General features: G+C 41.9%; 2 protein-coding genes across 3 annotated transcripts in view; one reads left to right on the top strand and one right to left on the bottom strand.

The window, feature by feature from the left end:
* Positions 1 to 25,195, bottom strand: part of LOC109615482 (zinc finger protein 501-like) — a 1,152,720-nt gene that overhangs the window by 798,862 nt on the left and 328,663 nt on the right. The gene's annotated exons all lie outside the window — the stretch shown is intronic.
* Positions 1,336 to 25,195, top strand: LOC106023801 (zinc finger protein OZF-like). 2 transcript variants are annotated; one of them, XM_034295508.1, is made up of 4 exons: positions 1,336 to 1,481; positions 11,343 to 11,568; positions 23,023 to 24,016; positions 24,101 to 25,195. In XM_034295508.1, exons 1-4 carry the CDS (start codon positions 1,479 to 1,481, stop codon positions 24,342 to 24,344), a joined length of 1,467 nt encoding a protein of 488 aa, XP_034151399.1. In that variant the 5' UTR covers positions 1,336 to 1,478; the 3' UTR covers positions 24,345 to 25,195. The 2 variants fall into 2 exon arrangements, with proteins under 2 accessions (XP_034151399.1, XP_019906359.2); XM_020050800.3 differs by having other exon boundaries at positions 23,023 to 25,195.

The following is a 25,195-nucleotide window of genomic DNA, read 5'->3' as shown; positions in this document are numbered from 1 at the left end:
CTTTGGTCAACGACAGTTGTTTTAAATGTGATTTATAAATAAAGTTGACTTTGATATTGACAACGTAATAACGTCATACCCATACATGACACCTAGCGTCGAAACGTGTCAAACCAGGATGTACCCAAACTGCCTAATGGCGAACATCAGTATGTGTAACTTAATATTCAGGAACCCCCATTTGAACTGACCAATGGCGAACATCAGTGGGTGTAACTTAATATTCAGGAACCCCCATTTGAACTGTCCAATGGCGAACATCAGTGGGTGTAACTTAATATTCAGGAACCCCCATTTGAACTGACCAATGGCGAACATCAGTGGGTGTAACTTAATATTCAGGAATCCCCATTTGAACTGACCAATGGCGAACATCAGTGGGTGTAACTTAATATTCAGGAACCCCCATTTGAACTGACCAATGGCGAACATCAGTGGGTGTAACTTAATATTCAAGAACCCCCATATTATGTAACGCCCCCGACTTGCGGTCTGCAGATATACTGTATTGGGAATTTTCACAACTCTGATTTCCACTCCAGTTGGTGGCGGTAATGCAAATTAAAAGTTTGTTACAAATCGGAATTTAAAATCCACAGAAGTAGAAGAACAATTTGCACAAAACTGCTAGGTCAGATAGGGAGAATTTGTTAGGCGAGATAATGGGGATGTTGCTGGGCTTGGAGACTATGGGGGTTGTAGGGTTTGGTTGGGTTCCATCTCTTGCTGGATTGGAGGGAAATGAAGAGGCTGATTGGGAGAAGTGCTGCGAGGAGGAAGGAGGTGGATGTCCAGGTCCCGTTGGGGCGTAAGGGAGGTCAAGTCCTTGATACGGGCAGCAGGGATTGAGTTTTGGGAGAGACAGTGGAGTGAGGGTAGCACAGGGAGACATCTTTATAATGTACATTTTATAGTGTACATCGATGTGTGAGGACAGATGGGAATTATGGGGTGTAGGAGAGAGGAAGTGGAATGGAGCAGGTTGCGTTATGGACACACAGGTTTGAACGCCATGTTGAGAATAGTGGCAAAACATGAAATGGAATTGTGTGACGGGTGTATGGTGTTGGAAACTATGGAGCATGTACTGTTTCTCTGAGAGTTATGATGGTGATAGAGAAAGATTGTATGATAAGGTAATGGAGGCTAAGTGGGGATGGGACCTGGGTGGCGTTTTGGGGATGGGAAAAGGAGGGAGGGATGTTATAAAGGTGTTGTTTCCTTTTCTTATGAATACAGGTCTTGATACTTATACATAGCAATACGCCATAGATGCGTCTAGCCTGCCGGAAACAAGAAGAAGAAGAAGAAGAAGGCTGTGACCGGCCTCACACTCCAGTACAGCAGGTGGTGGTATATGCAGCTTCCGTTGGATGCGATCTGCTTTCCTAAATCAAAAGAAGAATTTGCACGAGTAGGTATAGGAGCGGTTGGTTTAATCGTTTTCAAGACAACAGGAACTTTTCAGGAATTACGAAATGGTAAGTAATTGAAGAACAGTATTTTTCTTTGTTAATCCTTTCCTACTGTGCACCACAGTCTAGCTAAAATATTGTTTATAAGACCAACTAATTTTACAAATGTGATCTGTGTTATGGTGCTGTTCTATGGAGTTAGATATCTGCTAAAAGGTTAAGCGTACATATTGTTAGGATCGTAAGAAAATACATTCGTAAATTGGTATGATGGTAAAAAAATGCATGAACTGTATGGGTTACATTCGGTCTGTGAACGAACAAACACCCTTTTATGACTTTACACACATTACATTCTTACTTTACGTCTCAATTTATTTGCTTACAAATAGTTTTTCTATGTACAAACATTTGTCAGTAATCTGGCATCTGCAAAGATGTGACCCAAACGCTCTTCGAAGCTGTAACGATAGCAACAATAAGTTTGACCGCTAGCCCAATACTCTACCAAAGCGTTGTCAACCCTGATTACATTTTTCAAAATAAAAGGCCATAGCAGTTTTTTAAGGACTGCATAAGGACATTACACCAGTAGTCTATCATGGGTTTAGGCTTTAGGTAAAAATACTTGTAAGAATGACAAGGACACAGAATCTTGCATAGAATCTTCTTTTGAGCTGCAAAATATAACGAAGTGATTTAGGTCCAGATATTCCTTTAAATATTACAGTCTGGCATGTGCTATTTAATAGCTTTGTTCTGTATATTGTATTTATGGTGGTTGTATGTGGCCTGGAACTTCTGTAGTGATTGCATTCTCATTTTACAGCGATAACCTAGAGGGATAAAAACAAATTCCCATATAGCAACACTATATGTTTGAATACTCCGGACCACAACAAGTGTTTAGGCCTACACAATAATACAATTTCTATAAGTTTAAGTGATTTCAGTTATTTTACATGAAACGTATGCACACACAAAGAACATGAAAATCATCTTTCACTATGCAAGCATTAAGAAAGAGACTTTTAAATTGAAGCCTTGCAGGATATCTATTTCCGGTTTCCCTGATTTCCTGTTGTTCACACTGCCTCTGTCTTTGACAATTCATTTATACAAAATAAGAACTGTATTCCATATTTAGGTATTAGGAGCACAAACTCTATGGCCAGTCAAGCAAACAATTATTCCATGTCGTTGACGATCGGCAACGTTATATAGAGAACTAATGAAATAGGGGTTGATTGTCCATTTTCTGTCTCCATCACAGTGGATTAACAACCCAACCCAGTGGCCGGAGGGGTCATATCCTGATATATACAACCACTTTACCTAATCTTCAGTTAAAGTATTTATGACATCTGTCATTTTGTTTTGCTGTATATTGGTAATCTGTCCAATGTGACATTACTGTAAACTAATTAAATCACTAACATGTTTAGCCAGCTAACTAGCTAGCACCCTGCTACTATAATGTAGGCTATAACGTACAGTAGACAATAATTCCATCCTCACCCCTGTCACATACAGTTCACAAACACATGCACAAATGTACTGATTATTGATGCATCACACCAAATAATTCAAGGGAGCGCCGTGCACCAACCTGACATGAATTTTCATCCCCTCATATAGGGATTTACACAGTTAGCAAATTGAGGAATTACAAATTATGATGATAATTATGGCATAAAATCTCTTCAGGGAAGTGCATTTTCAGAATCTTCTATGTACAGCCTTTTCAATGCAGCATCATGCACTTCTTTCATTTAACTTTATAACTGTTGACTTTAGCATCATTAACTAACCTGTAATGAAGTGTTTGTCACAGACATCAATGTGTTGACTGGACAGGTCTCATAGTTGACCATTTTCACCCTCTCTGCGGATGACCTGAAGCAACAGCTTTTTGGGGAAGTACAACAAAAGCATAAACTAGGGTTTTTTCTCTTATTCAACATGCAACATGCCGATTTAATGCATGGTACCAGTAACATTTCCAATTGTGTATAGTTTAAGTGTAGACTTCTACACTTACAGCGCTAGCTTTCCCCCAAAAATGGGCGTGGTTGTTTCGACGAGAGGAAAGTAACGTATAGCTACTCTCATCTATATGCAGCTGTGCTCATAAGTTTGCATACCCTGCAGAAATAGAGATTTTGGCATTAATTTTGAAAATATGCAATGAAAAATGTATTTAAGGATAGTGATCATATGAAGCCATTTATTATTACATAGTTATTTGGCTCACACGGACTCTGAGATTTTATTTAACTCATAATGATCTCCCAAATGGCCCTGATCAAATGTTTACATATCCTTGAATGTTTTTTCTTGTTACAGACACACAAGGTGACACATGTTAAAATGGCAATTAAAGGTTAATTTCCCACACCTGTGGCTTTTTAAATTGCAATTAGTGTCTGTGTATTGGTAGATATTGGGCATGAAAAGTAGCTGAATTACACAATGTATGAGAGTATTAATGATCTCTGTATGAAGGACACTAGGTAGGAAATGTGTTGCCCCATTTCTGATGGTTTCCACACATCCTGTCCATACCTCCTGATAGGAGTTTTCCATCTGACTTTCATAGACCCTATGAATAGACCCATGGACCGTAGGTTGGCACATACCATTGTGAGGAAACCTGTCTGTACCTGATGATATGCATGTATTTTAGTTTTATTCTCTTGTTAGAGGAGTGGTTTGTTATCTTGTGCTATATGAGGTACCGTATCACAAGCAGTTGGTATCTACTGATAACCTGATGAACTGTGGAGCCAAGAAACTTAAGAGGGGACACTATTAGGCCATGTAAGATTAGGATGTAGAATACACATATGTGATTGGAAGGGATGTGCTGGGGCATAAATACTGTGTCAACTTTGTAATCATTGGAGAGAGATTGAAATGAGAAGGTCAACATCATAGACTCATGCTGAATAAAGATGGCTCTCCCCTGACTTCCGGTTGCATTTATTTTGTTCATGGATCAAACTTGGACAGAATCAGTATAAATAATCAGTGAGTTTGTTAGCTTTCACTTGGATGCACTGTGAGCAGGCTAGATACTGAGCCATGGGGATCAGAAAAGAACTGTCAAAAGACCTGCGTAACAAGGTAATCAAACTTTATGAAGATGGGGGGGGAAAGGATGTAAAAAGAGATCCAAAGCCTTTCAAATGCCATTGTTCTGTTCAATCACTTATTAGGAAGAGGAACATTTGGGTCTCTCTTTATACCAAGCCAAAGTCAGGGAGACCAATAAACATTTCAGCCAAAACTGCCAGAAAAATTGTTTGGGATGCAAAGGAAAAACCCACAGGTTTGCTCTAGAAAAAGACGGTGTGATTGCTTCAAGGAGCGCAATACGATGATACTTGTAAAAAAAATGAGCTGCATGGTCGAGTTGACAGAAAGAAGCCTTTACTGTGGCAATGCCACAAAAAAGCCTGGTTACAATATGCCCGACAACACCTTGACACGCCTCACAGCTTCTGGCACACTGTAATTTGGAGTGACGAGACCAAAATAGAGCTTTATGGTCACAACCATAAGCGCTATGTTTGGACAGGGGTCAACAAGGCCTATATTGAAATAATACCATCCCCATTGTGAAGCATGGTGGTGGCTCACTGATGTTTTGGGAGTGTGAGCTTTAAAGTCATGGGGAATCTTGTGAAAATGTATGACAAGATGAATGCAGCATGTTAGCAGTAAACATAGGCAGTTCATTTGCATTCATCTGCACGAAAGCTGTGCATGGGACGTTCTTGGACTTTCCAGCACGACAATGACCCTAAGCACAAGGCCAAGTTGACCCTCCAGTGGTTAAAGCAGAAAAAGTTGAAGGTTCTGGAGTGGCCATCACAGTCTCCTGACCTTAATATCATTGAGGGAGATCTCAAATGTGCGATTCATGCTAGACGACCAAAGACTTTGCATGACCTGGAGGCATTTTGCCAGGACCAATGGGCAGCTATACCACCTGCAAGAATTTGAGGCATCATAGACAACTATTACAGAAGACTGCACACTATCATTTATCCTAAAGGGGGCAAAAAAGTTAAGAACTAAGGCTATGCAGACTTTAACAAGGATCATTACATTTTTTTCTTTGACTTATTTTGTTTCATGATTATGCCATTCTGTTATAACCTACAGTTGAATATGAATCCCATAAGAAATAAACAAAAATGTTTTGCCTGTTTACTCATGTTTTCTTTACAAATGGTACCTACAGCTCTGTGAAGAATTGAGACCACTGCACCTTTTTCTTTCCTTTCCCAAAAATTTGAAAAGAAACGTTTTGAGTGAGGCACAGAAGCATTCAATTTACAGTGCTCTCTTAATTTTAACCCTTCTGTTCCTCACACAAAAACTTCCTTTTTGACTTATTTGGTAAGGAAAGTAAAAGGTGCAGTGAATTTGTATATTACCAATTCTCCAAGGGTATGCAAACCCAGATCCAAAAAAAAACAGTTTCGTGAGTAACCCGTGTGAACCACGATAAAACATTTAGTAGCTCCTTTTGTTAAAGGAAATGTGCTGTAACCCTATGGTGCATTAAAAGCTGGTTGACTACAGTGTCTAGTGTGGTATTGTGACATAGAACAATTGGCTGGAATTAGAATGTTTGGAACAAGTTCTGAAGTACAGATGGTGCCACAGCGAATTAGAATTAATAGGAAGAGCCAGGGAGAGAAAACACTTGAAAATAAGGCCTGTTTTCTAGCTGTTTCTTTAAAACTACAACAAGCAGCTTTGCTCTAAGGTATTATTATGAAACTGGCTGTTAAAGTAGCTCATTATTTGTAAATATATAAAACGTGTGTATATTCATCACAACTTGCAAATAAAAATAGGATTTGTATATATTAAATCATATTTTGTAAATAAAACCATTATTTGTAAATATTTAAACATTTCACAAATAAACCCCAATCAATTAAATTGTTCAACATTTACCACTGTTGCCAAACATTTACAACTGTTGCCAAATATTTACAAATCTTAAGTTTATTTATGGATCCAAATTTTGTATTTACACATTTTGACACATTTTCCTTCGGTCGACAAGTTATCGTGTGTGTGGTTTCAGTCAGAGGGCTCGCATGAACTCATTGGTTGGCTAGCTAGCCAGCTACTAGTCAATTGTAGCTTTAGACTTGTTGCACAGCTGCATTTGGTTCATTCAGTCTTTCCCATCTAGCTAACATTAATGGTTATGAATGGAATACTGTATACATGTTATTCCTTAGAATTGTTGTAAGTACAAAGGGACAGTACACCATCATCATGGCCCATCTACAGCTTTACATTCTTAGAAGTGTATCTACTTTTTCTTTGGCAATTATTGGTGGCCACTTGTCAACCTTTCATCACATCCAATCAGAGATGAAATTATATCTACTGCAGAACACTCAGTGCACTTTTGGCTCTTACAGGTACATTGAGAATGGTTCTTAAGATGCTGTAAGTAACAAATTGCAATATTGGATATTTTTTATCAAGACTAACCCCTATGTGTTTTATATTTCTCTTTGTTTCCCTCCTACTGTAGTTTGTGTCAACATAGTAAATCTACCAGATGTTCCTCAATGTCCTTCAAACCTCACCTCAAGGAAATAGGTGAACACTTCAGTTCCTGTATGTTATTTTTAGAATGACATTCCCTAATATTCAAACGGTTAAAGTTACCAAATGTACTGACCTATACTGTAGTGCTCTCTACTGACTTCTACACTACCTCAAGCTCAGTGTGGGTACCATTGATTTGATACTGTAACTTTGATAATTGGACAAAAAAGATCCATCAATCTTGAAGGATTTATGACATTACCCTGCTTCTCCGTCATGCTTTCTTCTGCAAGGTCTTCAGACGACTATCCACTTCCAAATTATTGCCCGTCTTTGAACTCCTAAAAAGACATCAGGAACTAAGGATTATTTCTCAGAGTGCAGTCAAGGGAGACAGTAATTAATGTATTTATGGCAACATTTGATAGTCTATTGTTCATGAGGTTACAAACTCAAATGAATCTCAAAGAACTTCCAGTTGTCCTTATGGACATCGCAACCTGGAACACACATCACAGAACTGTGCTTTGAATGAACGTGACTTCCTGTATACAGATAAACAGATGTTCTGTTGTAAACTAAAAATAGACTTCAAGACACTAGAGAATTGTTGTTACAATAACTATAATGGTATACCTCTTTTTGTCATTAGATTTAATGTCTTAACAAATAATGTTTCCTAAAGAAAGTTTTTCAAAAATATAAACTTTGCTTTGAGAATGTCTCATGTCATCCTCCACTGACTACGGTCAATGAGCAATACCATAGAATGAATTTAACTGAGGCTTTAGAAAACCCAGATTACATCAAGCTTCTACCACAGAGGTTTAATTGGGGCTAAGCTTCCCCCTTACACTTCTGCACCCTTTATTTTGGAGGAACTGCACAGTCATTTTTGGTCAGGTTAGCTGTCAGGGCGCCCCAATTGGAGTTCTAAATCACATTATGGCCCTTTATGAATTTCATAATTACATGCATTCAGTTTTTTAACTTTTACTATTTTCTACATTGTACAAGAATAGTGAAGACATCAAAACTATAAAATATCAAAAGGAATCATGTAGTAAACCAAAATGTATTAAACAAATCAAGTATATTTTAGAATATTTGAATTAGCCACCCTTTGACTTTGACTTGTGGATATCTTTGCACATTCTTTGCATTCTGTCAACCAGCTTCATGAAGTTTCCTTTCCTGACAGATTTAAAGGAGTTTCCTGATGTCCTGAGCACTTGTTGGCTGATTTTCCCATGCTCTGCAGTCCAAAACAAAATGGACAATATAACAGGATGATAAAAAAGATCCTATATTGCCATTCGTTACAGCATCTGAGAACCATTCTCAATGTACTTGGAACTCGATATTCAAAAGTGCACTGAGTGTTCTGTAGTTGTGGTTCCAAAACTTTTTCAGTTCCTGTACCCCCGGCAGAATTTTACTCTGCCTGGAGCACCCCTGAAGTACCCCTTCATGTTAATTTCACTAGTAAGCCAATAGTGTCATGATTGTTTTCAAGTAATGTGGAGAGGCCAAGTACAACCAATATTTGCAAAATAAAAAGTAGATACAACTAGAGTTGTAGATGGACCATGATGATGGTGTACTGTCCCTCTGTACTTACACAACTATTCTAAGGAATAACACATGCATACAGTTTTCCATTCATAACCATTAATGTTACCTAGATGGGAAAGACTGAATGAACTGAATGCAGCTGTGCAACAAGTCTTAAGCTACAATTGGTCTAGTAGCTGGCTAGCTAGCCAACCAGATGTAGGTTGACATTACAGTTCTAACTGCGCTTACAGTTCTAACTTTCTCTCTATTAGCATACACGTTCTCCTCCACAGCATCACATTCCAGCCAGAGCATCAGTTCATCTACAGGGTCTTTATCAAACTATATACAGAAGTATTTTACAGAATTAGTTTTAAATGGTTAAGAGTACAGGCTGTTTATTATGCCCTAAAAATTTACAAAAATGAAAATTAAACAACACTTAAATTATAAAAAAATTCATCCATTAGAATATAGTTTTCAATTTGATCTCATTTTGATGGTATACTAAGTAAAATAACAGACATTATTGACCCCTTTGAGACAATCAGAGGACATTGCCAATGCATAGCTCTAGTCTCCTAGATTACTAGCATATACGATTTTTCTAAAGGTGACTTGAATAAGATATGAAAAAACCGAGAAGAGTTATTAGAAAAGGACAAGTTCCAAAATGAATAACTATGTTAGCGCCATCGGTTGGCTCACTACAGTAGTTCGGCAAATTCAGCTATTGTGTGTGAACCCTACCAACACACAACACATTCTACTGGATTTAACCACACAATAGCTACATGTATTGAGTGCCTTTCAGACGGTAGACACGAAAACCTTCACCTTGCCTGCTATAAGATTAATCTTCTATTGAAAAATGGTAACGTGATAAGTGGCCTATAGCCTATGATTTGTATTATGTTTCAATACTAGCTTAATTATGTTTTTAAATGGTTACGGAAATATTTCATTTGTATGTTTCTTTGAAATTCAACCAAGGCTCTGATCATTCATCTGGGATTATTGTGCATTCATCCATTGACGCCATACATTCAGTGAGGGGTGGTTAGCGCCTGGGTACCATTTGGATACCAGGGTAAGGGAGCCGTGGGCTGTTGGTGAATTATGTCTGAAAACAGGGTAAAAAAACAAACAAACAGGTAAATCGTCTCTAAATAGTTTTTGTTTTTTGAGTTTAGAATTCTGACAATGGAAACATTTTATATACACTTATTTAGCAAAGGTAATGGAAGGAGGTTGTACCTTTCAGAATGGAAGTTTTATTTTAATTACAAACTCAAACACCAATTTACATTTAGTGTTAACTATTGTCAGATTTATCCTAATACCTTTCATCCAGGATGCCATCCATCCATCATCTTCCGCTTACCTGGGGCCGGGTCGCGGGGGCAGCCGTCTAAGCAGAGATGCCCAGACTTCCCTCTCCCCAGACACTTGCTCCAGCTCTCCTCCCGGGTGATCAAGCTTCTCACCCTATCTCTAAGGGATCTCCCAGCCACCCTGCGGAGAAAGCTCATTTCGGCCGCCTGTATCCGGGGTCTTGTCCTTTCGGTCATGACCCAAAGCTCATGACCAAAGGTGAGAGTAGGAACGTAGATTGACCGGTAAATCGAGAGCTTTGCCTTGCGGCTCAGCTCTTTCTTCACTACGACAGACCGATACATCGACCGCATTACTGCAGAAGCTGCACCGATCCGTCTGTCAATCTCCCGTTCCATCCTTCCCTCACTCGTGAACAAGACCCCTAGATACTTAAACTCCTCCACTTGAGGCAGGCACTCTCCACCAACCTGAAGTGGGCAAGCCACCCTTTTCCGAATGAGGACCATGGCCGGCTGCAAACCGTCCCAGTGTATGCTGAAGGTCCTGGCTTGAATGGGCCAACACGACAACATCATCCGCAAAAAGCAGAGATGAAATCGTGTGGTCCCCAAACCTGACACCCTCCGGCCCCTGGCTGCGCCTAGAAATTCTGTCCATAAAAATTATGAACAGAACCGTCGACAAAGGGCAGCCCTGCCAGAGTCCAACATGCACTGAGAACAAGTCTGACTTACTGCCGGCAATGCGGACCAAGCTCCTGCTTCAGTCGTATAGGGACCTGACAGCCCTTAGCAAAGGACCCAGGACCCCATATTCCCGAAGCACTCTCCACAGGATGCCGCGAGGGACACAGTCGAATGCCTTCTCCAAATCCACAATATACATGTGGATTGGTTGGGCAAACTCCCATGAACCCTCCAACACCCCATAGAGGGTATAGAGCTGGTCCAGTGTTCCAGTGTCTATACCCTCAGTGCATCTGGGATGCTCTAGCATAATTTTTTAAATAATTTTATAACAGATAATCAAAAAGGTAGAATGGTCGATTTCTCACAACTGTATTGTTCAATAGTGTATATTTGTTGTCACTTTCCAAAGAAATTAACAACCTGTACACTCACTACTTTACATTGTAGCAAAGTTTCTTTTCTTCAGTGTTTTCACATGAAAAGATATAATCAAATATTTGCAAAAATGTGAGGGACGTACTCACTTTTGTGAGATACTGTATATTTGTTGTCACTTTCCAAGGAAATGATAATCCGTGATATAACTGAAAAGTAGTTTCCCTTTTCTTGGGTCAGGTTAAGGAAAGTGCACCTCATGTAGGTCACAAGTCTGTTATGATCGTGATTGATTGTATTTTTCCCCATTGTGATTATATTTTATTCTAACAAACATGTATATCAGTCATGTATTGCTCTGATTTGGTCTTTATTTTAACAGAGGGAGGACAAACTCAGCCTGCTGCTCTCCTTCGACACTGAGCTCAAACAAGAGTCACTGGATTCTGATTGTGAAGCTCAGTGGGCATTGGGGGATTCAGAGATGACATCAGTAAAGCTGGAGGACAAAAGTCAAATACTCGGACTGAATGTTACCATTAAAGATGAAGAGGAGGAGAAGAATGTGTTTATCATTAATAATGGAGAGGGAGATTTACTCACTCAAGGTAAGAACTGCAATGTTGTCATTCTCAATGTAATAATTTGTTGTTTTTGCCTTGCCGTGTAAATGGAGCTTGCCTAGAAGAGCGAATGTCTCTCACTGACTGAGTGACTGACTCACTACTCCTTGTTAAGTAGCATAGTGGTTAGAGAGACAGGCTCTGAAACAACAGGTCCCATGTTTGACTCATTTAAAGATCTGCTTTATCATGTGGACAAATCTTGTAGTTAATCAATGTAGTTATTTTTTTTTGAAAATAGTGTGTTGTCTTTGCAGTAACTTTTAAAAGTACTAGAGAAGACAAGACAGAATCCCGTAACATCAGTTACGGTTATTTTTCTTTGTTTCGCTTTAATTGAATTAAGGTGTTCTGCCTTTGTTTCGCTGTGCATCAGTGAAGATACTGAGTCACAGTGTTATGCCCATGTATTAATATAAGATTAGGCTACAACATAAATTGATGGAGGATGGATGGATAGACTGGCAATCTTGTTAGCTAACAAATAACTACTTGACAAACAAAACCAACTGCTAGGCTAACTACCTGACAAACAAAAACATACTTCACCCATAATTGATCAGAATGCAAATAAAGCATTGGAAACAAACAATAACTAGTTGGCAAGCCTGCTGGAAGTAATAGTAAATCATACGCAATTAATGCTTCTTTCATGTCATGTAGGGTAGTCAGTGCCAGCCCGACATTGACACCCAAGGAAATAATGTGTGTGGGCATAGACTCCCCTCCTAAGTAGCTTAATCACATGCACATGAGCTGAACAGTAACAGGTCACAATTAAAGAGATCAATTAACTTTTCTTGTAACCTGCTTAAAATGCATTGCAGTGTTAAATCCACAACATGACTTTTGAACATTTCTCGCTGGTGTTCAACACGTTAAATCCATAACATGAGTTGTTCTTGAGTATCCTAATCTGTTATTCATCCAATTCAGTGCAAAACATGTGTTGTATCCTGTGATGGCAATTTCTAAAGTCCAAACTATTTACGAAAATGGTAGGTAAGACAGAGGAAAACTCAATTTGCACAATAATCAGTTTATTCTTGCAAGGAGAGAATACACAGGTTACAAAGTCATCATCATCATCTTCTTCCGCTTCATCCGGGGCCGGGTCGCGGGGGCAGCAGTCTAAGCAGGGATGCCCAGACTTCCCTCTCCCCAGACACTTCCTGCAGCTCTTCCGGGGGGACACCGAGGCGTTCCCAGGCCAGCCGGGAGACATAGTCCCTCCAGCGTGTCCTAGGTCTTCCCCGGGGTCTCCTCCCGGTGGGACGGGACCGGAACACCTTTCCTGGAAGGCGTTCCGGAGGCATCCGAAACAGATGCCCAAGCCACCTCAGCTGACCCCTCTCGATGTGGAGGAGCAGCGGCTCTACTCCGAGCTCCTCCCGGGTGACCGAGCTTCTCACCCTAACTCTAAGGGAACGCCCAGCCACCCTGCGGAGAAAGCTCATTTCGGCCGCCTGTATCCGGGATCTTGTCCTTTCGGTCATGACCCAAAGCTCATGACCATAGGTGAGAGTAGGAACGTAGATTGACCGGTAAATCGAGAGCTTCGCCTTGCGGCTCAGCTCTTTCTTCACCACGACAGACCGATACATCGACCGCATTACTGCAGAAGCTGCACCGATCCGTCTGTCAATCTCCCGTTCCATCCTTCCCTCACTCGTGAACAAGACCCCTAGATACTTAAACTCCTCCACTTGAGGCAGGCACTCTCCACCAACCTGAAGTGAGCAAGCCACCCTTTTCCGACTGAGGACCATGGCCTCAGATTTGGAGGTACTGATTCTCATCCCCACCGCTTCACACTCGGCTGCAAACCGTCCCAGCGCATGCTGAAGGTCCTGGTTTGAAGAGGCCAACACGACAACATCATCCGCAAAGAGCAGAGACGAAATCGTGTGGTCCCCAAACCTGACACCCTCCGGCCCCTGGCTGCGCCTAGAAATTCTGTCCATAAAAATTATGAACAGGACCGGTGACAAAGGGCAGCCCTGCCGGAGTCCAACATGCACTGGGAACAAGTCTGACTTACTGCCGGCAATGCGGACCAAGCTCCTGCTTCGGTCGTACAGGGACCTGACAGCCCTTAGCAAAGGACCCAGGACCCCATATTCCCGAAGCACTCTCCACAGGATGCCGCGAGGGACACAGTCGAATGCCTTCTCCAAATCCACAAAACACATGTGGATTGGTTGGGCAAACTCCCATGAACCCTCCAACACCCCGTAGAGGGTATAGAGCTGGTCCAGTGTTCCACGGCCCGGACGAAAACCACACTGTTCCTCCTGAATCCGAGGTTCTACTATCGGCCGTATTCTCCTCTCCAGAACCCTGGCATAGACTTTCCCGGGGAGGCTGAGAAGTGTGATCCCCCTGTAGTTGGAACACACCCTCCGGTCCCCCTTCTTAAAAAGAGGGACCACCACCCCGGTCTGCCATCCCAGAGGCACTGTCCCCGACCGCCACGCGATGTTGCACAGGCGTGTCAACCAAGACAGCCCCACAACATCCAGAGACTTGAGGTACTCAGGGCGGATCTCATCCACCCCCGGTGCCTTGCCACCGAGGAGTTTCTTGACCACCTCAGTGACTTCAGCCCGGGTGATGGACGAGTCCACCTCTGAGCCCTCATCCTCTGCTTCCTCAATGGAAGATGTGACGGCGGGATTGAGGAGATCCTCGAAGTACTCCTTCCACCGCCCGACGACATCCCCAGTTGAGGTCAACAGCTGGCCACCTCTACTGTAAACAGCGTTGGTAGGGCACTGTTTCCCTCTCCTGAGGCGCCGGACGGTTTGCCAGAATCTCTTCGAGGCCAGCCGATAGTCCTTCTCCATGGCCTCACCGAACTCCTCCCAGGCCAGAGTTTTTGCCTCCACAACCACCCGGGCTGCAGTCCGCTTGGCCTGTCGGTACCCGTCAGCTGCCTCAGGAGTCCCACAAGCCAACCAGGCCTGATAGGACTCCTTCTTCAGCTTGACGGCATCCCTTACTTCCGGTGTCCACCACCGGGTTCGGGGATTGCCGCCTCGACAGGCACCGGAGACCTTACGTCCACAGCTCCGAACGGCCGCTTCGACAATGGCGGTGGAGAACATGGTCCACTCGGACTCAATATCTCCAGCCTCCCTCGGGATCCAGTCGAAGCTCTGTCGGAGGTGGGAGTTAAAGATCTCTCTGACAGGAGACTCGGCCAGACGTTCCCAGCAGACCCTTACAGTACGCTTGGGCCTGCCGAGTCTGTCCAGCTTCCTCCCCCGCCATCGGATCCAGCTCACCACCAGGTGGTGATCAGTTGACAGCTCCGCCCCTCTCTTCACCCGAGTGTCCAAGACATACGGCCGCAGGTCAGATGAAACGACAACAAAGTCGATCATCGACCTGCGGCCTAGGGTGTCCTGGTGCCATGTGCACTGATGGACACCCTTATGCTTGAACATGGTGTTCGTTATGGACAAACTGTGACTAGCACAGAAGTCCAATAACTGAACACCACTCGGGTTCAGATCAGGGGGGCCGTTCCTCCCAATCACACCCCTCCAGGTGTCACTGTCGTTGCCCACGTGGGCGTTGAAGTCCCCCAGTAGAACGATAGAGTCCCCAGTTGGAGCACTTTCCAGCACCCCTCCCAGAGACTCCAAGAAGGTCGGGTACTCTGCACTGCCGTTCGGCCCATAGGCACAAACAACAGTGAGAGACCTATCCCCGACCCGAAGGCGCAGGGAAACGACCCTCTCGTTCACCGGGGTAAACTCCAACACATGGCGGCAGAGCTGGGGAGCTATAAGCAAACCCACACCAGCCCGCCGCCTCTCACCATGGGCAACTCCAGAGTGGTGAAGAGTCCATCCTCTCTCAAGGAGTGTGGTTCCAGAGCCCAAGCCGTGCGTAGAGGTGATTCCGACTACCTCCAGTCGGAACCTCTCAACCTCACGCACTATCTCAGGCTCCTTCCCCGCCAGCGAGGTGACGTTCCACGTCCCTAGAGCTAGTTTCTGTGTCCAGGGATCGGGTTGTCTAGGCCCCCGCCTTCGACTGCCGCCCGATCCTCTACGCACCGACCCCTTATGGTCCCTCCTGTGGGTGGTGAGCCCACGGGAAGGTTACAAAGTAACAATGAATAATCTCTAAAGTAAAACAGGACAAGCATCATCATTTAAAGAAGAGTAAAAAGGGGTGTGGTAATATGTATGTCAATAAAACACATTCACATGGTAATCCTTTTCAACCTTTTAGGAGTCACAATGTCTGGACACCCAAGGATAGACCCTAAAAGTGTTATACAGATTAACTAATTTACGAGTAACTAATCCACTAGTGCCGGTCAAGGATGATGTTCAAGGATGTCTCCCTGAGACAAACACCAGACCCCACTCTACCTACATTCCTTTACTTATCCAAACATGGGGACTCAGTCCTTTAATCAGTAAGAACACATCAGTGTAAGACAATCCTTTAATAATTGTTGTGTTAGTAAACCTTGTACTCAATAAAATAGCTGCAAAACTTTATCCTCCCACATGGAAAACATTTGGTTTGTCATGTCATCATTATACAGATTTAATATAGTGATCCGCAACCAAGTGAGCAATCAAATGGAAGTTGACACCTTTTGCCTTGGCATGACCCCTTTATTATTTTGCAGACTAGGCAAAGGCAGATTACATTAACTTCTGAATGAGGGTCGAAGGTCAAGTTTGAACTCAATATTTTTTATGTACAGTAGATAAATAACTTTGTTAAAAAAACAAAGAATTGCCACATTTCCTATAATCTGCCTACATTTAATTTGCCAGGACAACAAATCAAATGTAAAGTCATTTTTTCAGTTCTACACTCTGGCGTGTTAATTGCAATTATAGGGCATTATATTGATAGATGTTGTATCAATGTCATTCATGAATGGCTAATTAGCTGTTAAAACAGCCAGTGGCGAAAGAGGATTTGTTCAAGATAAACACATTTTGCAGGCTACAACTTTCAGTACCCCCATTATAGGAAGCCAAAACTTTAAATGTTTACTGTTATATCAAATGATGTATTAGTATTTGTTCAGGATGGATAAAACCTTAGCTGGCTATATGATTCTCTGGTCTTTTCACTTGATGAACCAGAAAAAGAACCAGGCAAGCCTAATTCAGCTGGCCCGCAATTAAAAGTGATAAATGTTGATGTCCTAGGTAGTAACAGGCTTACTAGTGTTTAACTTACTACTTGAACTTAACACTGCCAAATTTTCATGGCTATTTCATGGCATAAAAATTTTATTCGTGAATGACATTGATACAATAACTATTGATAAAGGTGAAGATACTGATGTTTTTGTCAAGAGAAGAGAGAATCGTGTAGACCCTAAAAATCATTCACGGATGTGTACTTTGAAAATCCAACAGATATAGTCACAATATAAACAGTTTTGTTTTAGGCTTCCTATAACGTAGCTACTGAAGCTTGTAGCCAGTGAGGTTTTTGTCAATCCTGACCCAAAATGCATGCACGGATGTGTACTTCCAAAATGCACCAGAAGTAGTCACTCAGTTGGTTAGTCAGTCAGTCAGTCAATGACTGTCACTCTCTCAGTCAGTCAGTCAGTCAGTCAGTCAGTGACTGTCAGTCAGGCAGTCAGTCAGTGACTGTCGCTCTCTGTCAGTCAGGCAGTCAGTCAGTGACTGTCGCTCTCTGTCAGTCAGGCAGTCAGTCAGTGACTGTCGCTCTCTGTCAGTCAGGCAGTCAGTCAGTGACTGTCGCTCTCTGTCAGTCAGGCAGTCAGTCTGTGACTGTCGCTCTCTGTCAGTCAGGCAGTCAGTCTGTGACTGTCGCTCTCTGTCAGTCAGGCAGTCAGTCAGTGACTGTCGCTCTCTGTCAGTCAGACAGTCAGTCAGTGACTGTCGCTCTCTGTCAGTCAGACAGTCAGTCAGTGACTGTCGCTCTCTGTCAGTCAGGCAGTCAGTCAGTGACTGTCGCTCTCTGTCAGTCAGGCAGTCAGTCAGTGACTGTCGCTCTCTGTCAGTCAGGCTGTCAGTCAGTGACTGTCGCTCTCTGTCAGTCAGGCTGTCAGTCAGTGACTGTCGCTCTCTGTCAGTCAGGCTGTCAGTCAGTGACTGTCGCTCTCTGTCAGTCAGTGACTGTCGCTCTCTGTCAGTCAGTGACTGTCGCTCTCTGTCAGTCAGTGACTGTCGCTCTCTGTCAGTCAGTGACTGTCGCTTCTCTGTCAGTCAGTGACTGTCGCTCTCTTTCAGTCAGTGACTGTCGCTCTCTGTCAGTCAGTGACTGTCGCTCTCTGTCAGTCAGTGACTGTCGCTCTCTGTCAGTCAGGCTTTCAGTCAGTGACTGTCGCTCTCTGTCAGTCAGGCTGTCAGTCAGTGACTGTCGCTCTCTGTCAGTCAGGCTGTCAGTCAGTGACTGTCAGTTAGTGAATGTGTCATCGTCAAAGAGCACTAAAAGAAATGACAGTTAGTTAGTTCTAAGGTATAGTTCAGCACAAAACGAAACACAACGGACTGAAGTTTTACAGATGCGTAATACAGAAATGTCAGGTCGACATTTCTGTATTACACATTCTAATATGGGAGTTAGCACAGGTTTCCCAACCCATTGTGCAAGGGCAATCCCATCAGCCCTTGCCTAAAATTTCTACCAATGGCAATACTATCTATTGGAACTTAACAAATCTGACTTCAGTACATTACACTCCTGCTTGGCTACATATGTTCAAAGTATAAAAACTAAAGCAGAAGTAATGAAAAGTTTAGCTCTTGGACCTCTCTTCGGTATCAGAAACTGGATCCAGAAATGGAAGTGGGTCTACCTTTGTTAGACTATGAGCATGTGTTTCTTTCAGCTATCTGTTCGCGTGAGAGCAACAAACACACTTTGACCCACAAATACAGTTAATTCAAAAGTATAAAATCAAAGTTTGATGCGCATTTGCTTAAACAACGGCTGGTCAATTATGGAGAGATCACTAAACAATTATCATTAATCTAGAGATAAAAATAATCTTGACTTGAAATCAAGAAAATGTATTTCTACAAGAAAGAACATCGTGGACACTAGGGATGCAACAATACAGTTAGCCCGCGGTTCAATACATACCTCGGTTTTTTAACTACGGTTTTCGGTTCGGTTCGGATGGCTTGACACAAGTGTTTTTTGTTAGTCTATGCTTAGGCAATAGGAACATTAACAGGTTAAGGAGAAAAAAAATTTAAACAATTTATTGCAATACTCCTTTATTTTACTTGAAAGCAAAGAAAAGTCCACTAGTTCCTACATAGTGTATTGTATAATGTAAAATAAATTGAACCAGTTGGGTATGTATGCTGGAAGGATTCAGCGAGGGACTCTTGTTTTTTTGATTTTATTACCTGCTCTGCTATCCTGCCTTCAGACAGTGATATTGCTGGTTGATGGCGCCGCATATGTGCAGTCATGTCAGAAGTGTTTCCGTTTGAGTAGGCTAGACGTGTAAAACAATGCTTGCACACAGTCACAGTTTTTTTTCACCGTTTTTTCTTCCTCGGCATTATACTGAACGGCGTGGGCGAGGCTATCATCTTTTAGGAGCTCAGCAGCCCTAAAATTTGGCAAGGTTTTTTGACAAGGTTAAATAATGTCCAAAACATACTCCGTAGTTTGTGGTTTAAAATGTATGTGTTAAGGATGAAAATGAATACATCCCCGCTTAGCAAATGGTGTCATCCTCTTCTCTTCTACTTCTCTGTACCTGCACCGCTCAGCACGACCGTCATCCAGCGCGAAACACACGCAGAGTGAGAACCCGTTATTTCGTGTTGATAATCAACTAAGTTGCTCCAAAGCTGTGTCTCACACTTCTTTCCTTTTACCTAGAGCAGCGCGACAAATAAACTGCGTACCTGTGTAGTGCGTACGTGTGTCTCTGTTGTTAAAGTTTATTGTTAATTTGATACTCATTTTAACAATCGGGAGTCATGTAAACATGACATCACGTGCGTCTTTTCTGGTCAGTCATGGAAACATGAAGCCCTGGCCTTTGGACCATAGTGAAAACAAACATCACTGCATACCACCAGTATGTGTTAAAACACTCACTGTGGCTTTTTAAATTAATTGTTATTTATTCCTAGATTTATATCTGTTGTTTTTCAGTTGTGGCTGACTATCAAACTAGACAATTGTCATGGTGCGGTGAGCAGCAGCGCCACCGTGCCATATTTCCACAAGTTCCCATATTCTCACGAACACATCCCGGACTGTCACATGTTTCCCATCTTCCACACCAGGTCCCAATCTAGCTCGTTTGTATGTGTATATATGTTTCCCCTCTGCTCCCCACATTGTGGATCATTGTTGCTGTCTGTTAGTATACCGGTGAGTGTTGTTAAATTACTGTTGAATGTTGATTGTTAAGACGCGTTGTCGCGCACTTTATTTTCATCAGTAGTTAGTTTCGTTTTCCGTTCGTGTTTGGTTTGTTTGTTGTTTTAATAAAAACCCACGAACGAGAGTACTGCCTGCGCCTGGTTCCTCCAACACTACACCGCGACGAGTTGTTACAACAATAAAAGAAAGTTTAATGTTTTTCTGCAAAAAACTTTCTGAAGCGCAAGAGTGAGGCTGGTACAGTTCAGGACATGCTAGCAGTTTACAAACTCCTAGATTTGGAAATGTTCCCTTCACTGAAAGATGTGATGCAGGTTGCCTTGACAATACCAGTTAGCAGCTGTACATGTGAGCGGTCTTTTAGAGCCTTGCATCGGCTCCATACATGGCTCAGGAGGACCACAGGCCAAAGCAGGCTCCAGCACCTAGCTGTGATGTCTATTGAGAAGGAGTTGCTTGAAAAAAATTGAACACCCAAGGGTCATTGACATGTTTGCCACCCTCAAAGTGTGACAACATAGATTAACTCTCCCAAAGTACAGCCAAATGGTGATTCAGGGGAAGTACTTCAAAGTATTTTCAAGACCTCTGTAAATAATCTGGATATTTTGGACTTTTTGGTTTTACCTTTTTTTTTCTTTGCTCTTGATGTGAAGCTTGTTTTATTATTATTTATTGATGACTTATATTGGTTTATGAAAGTTCAGACAGGCGTGCAACCAGATATGTTAGAGATGGCCATTTGTTAATAATTTACAGAAGATGAATTACATTCTGTTGTCCAAGTACCTGTTACTTTGTTCAATAAAGTTGAATCCAATCTAACCAATCTGATGACTGTTGATACAAAAGGAGGCACATGGCGTTAACGATCAGGAAAACCAGCTGAGTGAAGAAGGTTTTGTGTTTGTTACAGGGGGCTGTCTGTGTGAACTCTCACAATTAAGCTGGTGCTCTGAAAAGGTAAAGATTTTTTGAAGTTAGTTAAACCAATGTTAAAATGATAAAGTTATTTTTCAATAGACATATTTTTTGTTTTTGTGTGAAAAGAGGGTGGGTGGTGGCAGTGGGGCTCATTGGGTGCTCAGCACCCCTAAAGCTCTGACCCTAGAATCGCCCCTGCTGAACGGCAAAACCGAAATGTCTCCACACCACGGATTTGAAAGATGCTGGCGCTTCCTCGTACTGTAGCCTCACTTCACTGCCACTCGCCATGTTAAAGTGTGTAATGATGGTTCAACCGCAGCACCCCCTAAATATTTACTCGCGGGGAGGAGTTTCCTTATTTCAGCTCGTAGACTTAAAGGCACACACAAACAGTCAATTCGGAGAGAAATAAAACGCACATAAATTATTTTAACTTAAAACCGAAAAAACCGCAATTCACAAGCGCGTATTGAACCGTGGATGTCGTACTGAACGGTTCAATATTGTATTGAGAATTGTGGCATCCCTAGTGGACACGTAGAACTAGGAAAAAGGTGATGTTAAAACTTTAATAAATGGTTAGAATTCTGGTAGAAGCAATGGTATTAAAGTAGTAAGGGGAGACACTTAATTAGAAATACCAGAAATAGCATTTTATAATGAGAACAGGAGAGAGGAGGAAGTTTGTTAGGATTAGTTGATTGTCTGGAACTCATGGGAAAGTAAAGGGTATGTTTAAGTGGTGTATGATGAAAGAAAAGGTTCAACATTTTATATAGTAATAGACAGATTATAAAACAATGGGCCCCTGGGCACAGCACCTTCAAAGCCTGAACACCACCAATGGCAAATGAAGCCAATAGTGTATTTATTGCCTTTACTTGCATCTCAACAGGATTTACACTGCATTCACTCTATTGTAGACAACACAATTTATCTGTATCCTGGAAATGGGATTTACAACATAGAATTTACACACTCAAAGCAAACTGCTAATGCATGAAATCGCAGTTAAATCACAGCTACTATTACAGCATTAAATTGTCTTACCTTATGATGCATTTTTTCCTGGCTTCGCTACTTGCAAAATCTTTCACAATGTCATCAAAGTCTAATGTTTTTATAAGTTCACTTTCAATAACCATAAGAGAGAATATCCTGAAGACCTTTTTTGACATATCTTAGTTGCCAGTTAATTTTTAATCCTGGACAGAAGTGAGAATGACCGTTCTCCCTCACAGTTACTCACAGGCAGTCAGACATATCTGTAGAGCAACAACATTTCCAATGAAAGATTGCAGGCTAGAATCCATAATTTTATGCAGTCCATCTGGGATTTATCATTGATAGGCTTAAATAACTTGAATTAGTTGATTACCTAAACCAGTGGAGGGAAAACCTTTTGGATCGGGGGCCACATCAAGATTGTGAAATTTAATGAAAGGCCACATTTGTTTTGTTATTTGTGGATCATAAAGGATTTGCAGGCCAAAAAGTCAATAAGGAAAACATTAAGCAGCAGGTCCCTTGTATAAATAATTTAAATTCTGATTCTGATGTATAAGAATGGACTAGTTAGTTATGTTTGACTTTCCCTCTAAACTATTTTACTACTGGATGGAATTGCCTCGCAGGCCTTAATTTGCCCACCCCTGGCCTAAACTGTCATCTGGGAATGCCGATGCCCAAATGTGGGCCTTCTCAAACACAGACGCCTTGGACTTAGATTCTCTACAGAGGAGTGCATTAAACACATTTTCCAGGTTTCTCTTGGCCTCCAGACCGTGTCTGGGACTCTAAGAAAGCATGTCAGTGGCAACATTAAAACGTATCTATTTGAAACCTTTGTCTTCCATCAAATCATAATATTCTGCTCTCCACTCTAATCAGCAAATATTTGGTTTCTTTCTGTAATGGTTGTCATGTCTGCACTCATGGCTAATCCCAGGTACACTTAAAGGCTTTGTCTGAAAGCTGTTGAAAGAGTCTCTTTCACCAAAATCATGTAACAATTCAAGTGCCCTAACTGCAGTATTAAGGTATATATCACTTTGCTGTGGAATAATGCTAATTGATTGAATCCATGATAAAACTGTGTCCCAAAATGTGTCTATAAATCCCTTCTGATGTCTTTCACAGATGGGATTCCTGAAGTGGAGACTCATGGAGAGAAACAGCAGGAAGACTACAATCATAAGAAGTCTCACTACTGTCCCCACTGTGAAAAACATTTCTTATCTCTGTCAAAGTTAAAAAGACACATTATGATACATACTGGAGAGAAGCCTTACTCCTGTTCTGACTGTGGGAAGTGTCTTCTTTCTTCATCTGCACTTATTGTTCATCAGAGAGTGCACACAGGTGAGAAGCCTTTTTCCTGTTCTGACTGTGGGAGGACTTTCTCTCAGTTAGGTGGCTTTAAAGCTCACCAGCGCATACATACTGGAGAGAAGCCTTACTCCTGTTCTGACTGTGGGAAGGGTTTCATATCATCATCTGGTCTTACCAGTCATAAACTACTGCACACAGGTGAGAAGCCTTACTCCTGTTTTGATTGTGGGAAGTGTTTCTCTCAAATAGATGGCCTTAAATGTCACCAGCGCATACATACTGGTAATAAGCCTTACTCATGTTCTGACTGTGGGAGGAGTTTCTCTCAGTTAGGTAGCTTTAAAGCTCACCAGCGCATACATACTGGAGAGAAGCCTTACTCCTGTTCTGACTGTGGGAAGTGTTTTGTCTCATCATTTCAACTTACTAGACATCAGATAGTGCATACAGATGAGAAGCCTTACTCCTGTTCTGACTGTGGGAAGTGTTTCTCTCAATTAGGTTACCTTAAAGTTCACCAGCGCATACATACTGGTGATAAGCCTTACTCCTGTTCTGACTGTGGGAAGTGTTTCTTAAGATCATTTGATCTTAATACTCATATTAGAGTGCACACAGGTGAGAGGCCGTATTCCTGTTCTGACTGTGAGAAGTGTTTTATATCATCATCTGAACTTACTAGACATCAGAGAGTGCATAAAGGTGAGAAGCCTTACTCCTGTTCTGACTGTGGGAAGTGTTTCTCTCAAATGAATAGCCTTAAATGTCACATGCGCATTCATACTGGTGATAAGCCTTACTCCTGTTCTGACTGTGGGAAGGGTTTCATAAGATCATCTGATCTTACTATTCATATAAGACTGCACACGGGTGAGAATCCATATTCCTGTTCTGACTGTGGGAAGTGTTTTAAGACATCATTTAAACTTACTAGACATCAGCGAGTGCACACAGGTGAGAAACCTTTCTCATGTTCTGATTGTGGGAAGTGTTTCTCTCGAATGGATTGCCTTAAAGCTCACCAACGCACACACACAGGTGAGAAGCCATTCTCCTGTTCTGACTGTGGGAAGAGTTTCGCTCAATTAGGTAATCTTAAAGTTCACCAGAGCATACATACAGTACAATAATATTGAACATTTAACAGATTTGTCAGAGTGGATAAGCCAGTGTTTTACAACATCAAGTAGTTTTTTCTGGAAATGACCTTGAAGAAGAGTCGTCTGAATACCCAGGAAGCACCCCCCCCCCCATCCCAGGGGCCACACCCTTCCCAGGGCACTAAATGTCCATTGTAAACGATCCTTTCAAGAAAGATAAAAGGTTATACTCAGTTCAAAAAGAGATCTCTTCAAAAGATTAATGGAGCCCTTTGATATGTAATTATTGCACCTGCACAAGGATAAAACTGAGTTTTTGGTTGTCAAATCACTTTTTTCCACCAATTTTATTTATTTACCCACTTTTAGTCCATGTGCAAGAATAATTTATGAATGTATTAATATTAATAAATACATGTATAATGATAGAAAACGGGTTCATTTGTTAGATAAACAAGGAAAGACCGGAAAGATGGGCCTTTCCAAGGACGGACTGGATTCATGTGAAGGAGATTTGCACACAGTTGGCTACTTTGTTTGAGTGGAAAGTTATTAGAACAGAGCCTGGATGAGTAGCAAGCTTGGTCGATGACTGAACAGGAGTGTGTTAAAGGAGAAATGCAGACTGTGTTGGAGTTGGGTACTTTTGTCAGTTGATCAGAGACTGATGCCCAGCTGCCTAGGAGTGAGGAAGCCCCCAAGGTCATGGGGTTACATCATATCCTGGAGGAAACTTACAGAAGGAGTTGGAGGCATTAAAGTGAGGAACAGTAGGAGGGGTTGGGTTGTTCGTATCACTTTATATTGGATGTATGTTTCTTAATTTACAATCCTTCTATATTTGCATACATTCTGTATGTTGGTATGAACTATTGCCTGAA

The sequence above is a fragment of the Esox lucius genome, chromosome 11 (genome assembly GCF_011004845.1).
Source record: "Esox lucius isolate fEsoLuc1 chromosome 11, fEsoLuc1.pri, whole genome shotgun sequence".
Lineage (NCBI taxonomy): Eukaryota > Metazoa > Chordata > Actinopteri > Esociformes > Esocidae > Esox > Esox lucius.
This window is presented reverse-complemented; position numbering and strand designations above follow the sequence as displayed.

Bases quoted from the DNA above. Each gene is read 5' to 3' on its own strand.
- LOC106023801 (XM_020050800.3), top strand. The intron at 11,569-23,022 runs GTAAGAACTGCA...TGTCTTTCACAG, and splicing joins GGGAGATTTACTCACTCAAG to ATGGGATTCCTGAAGTGGAG.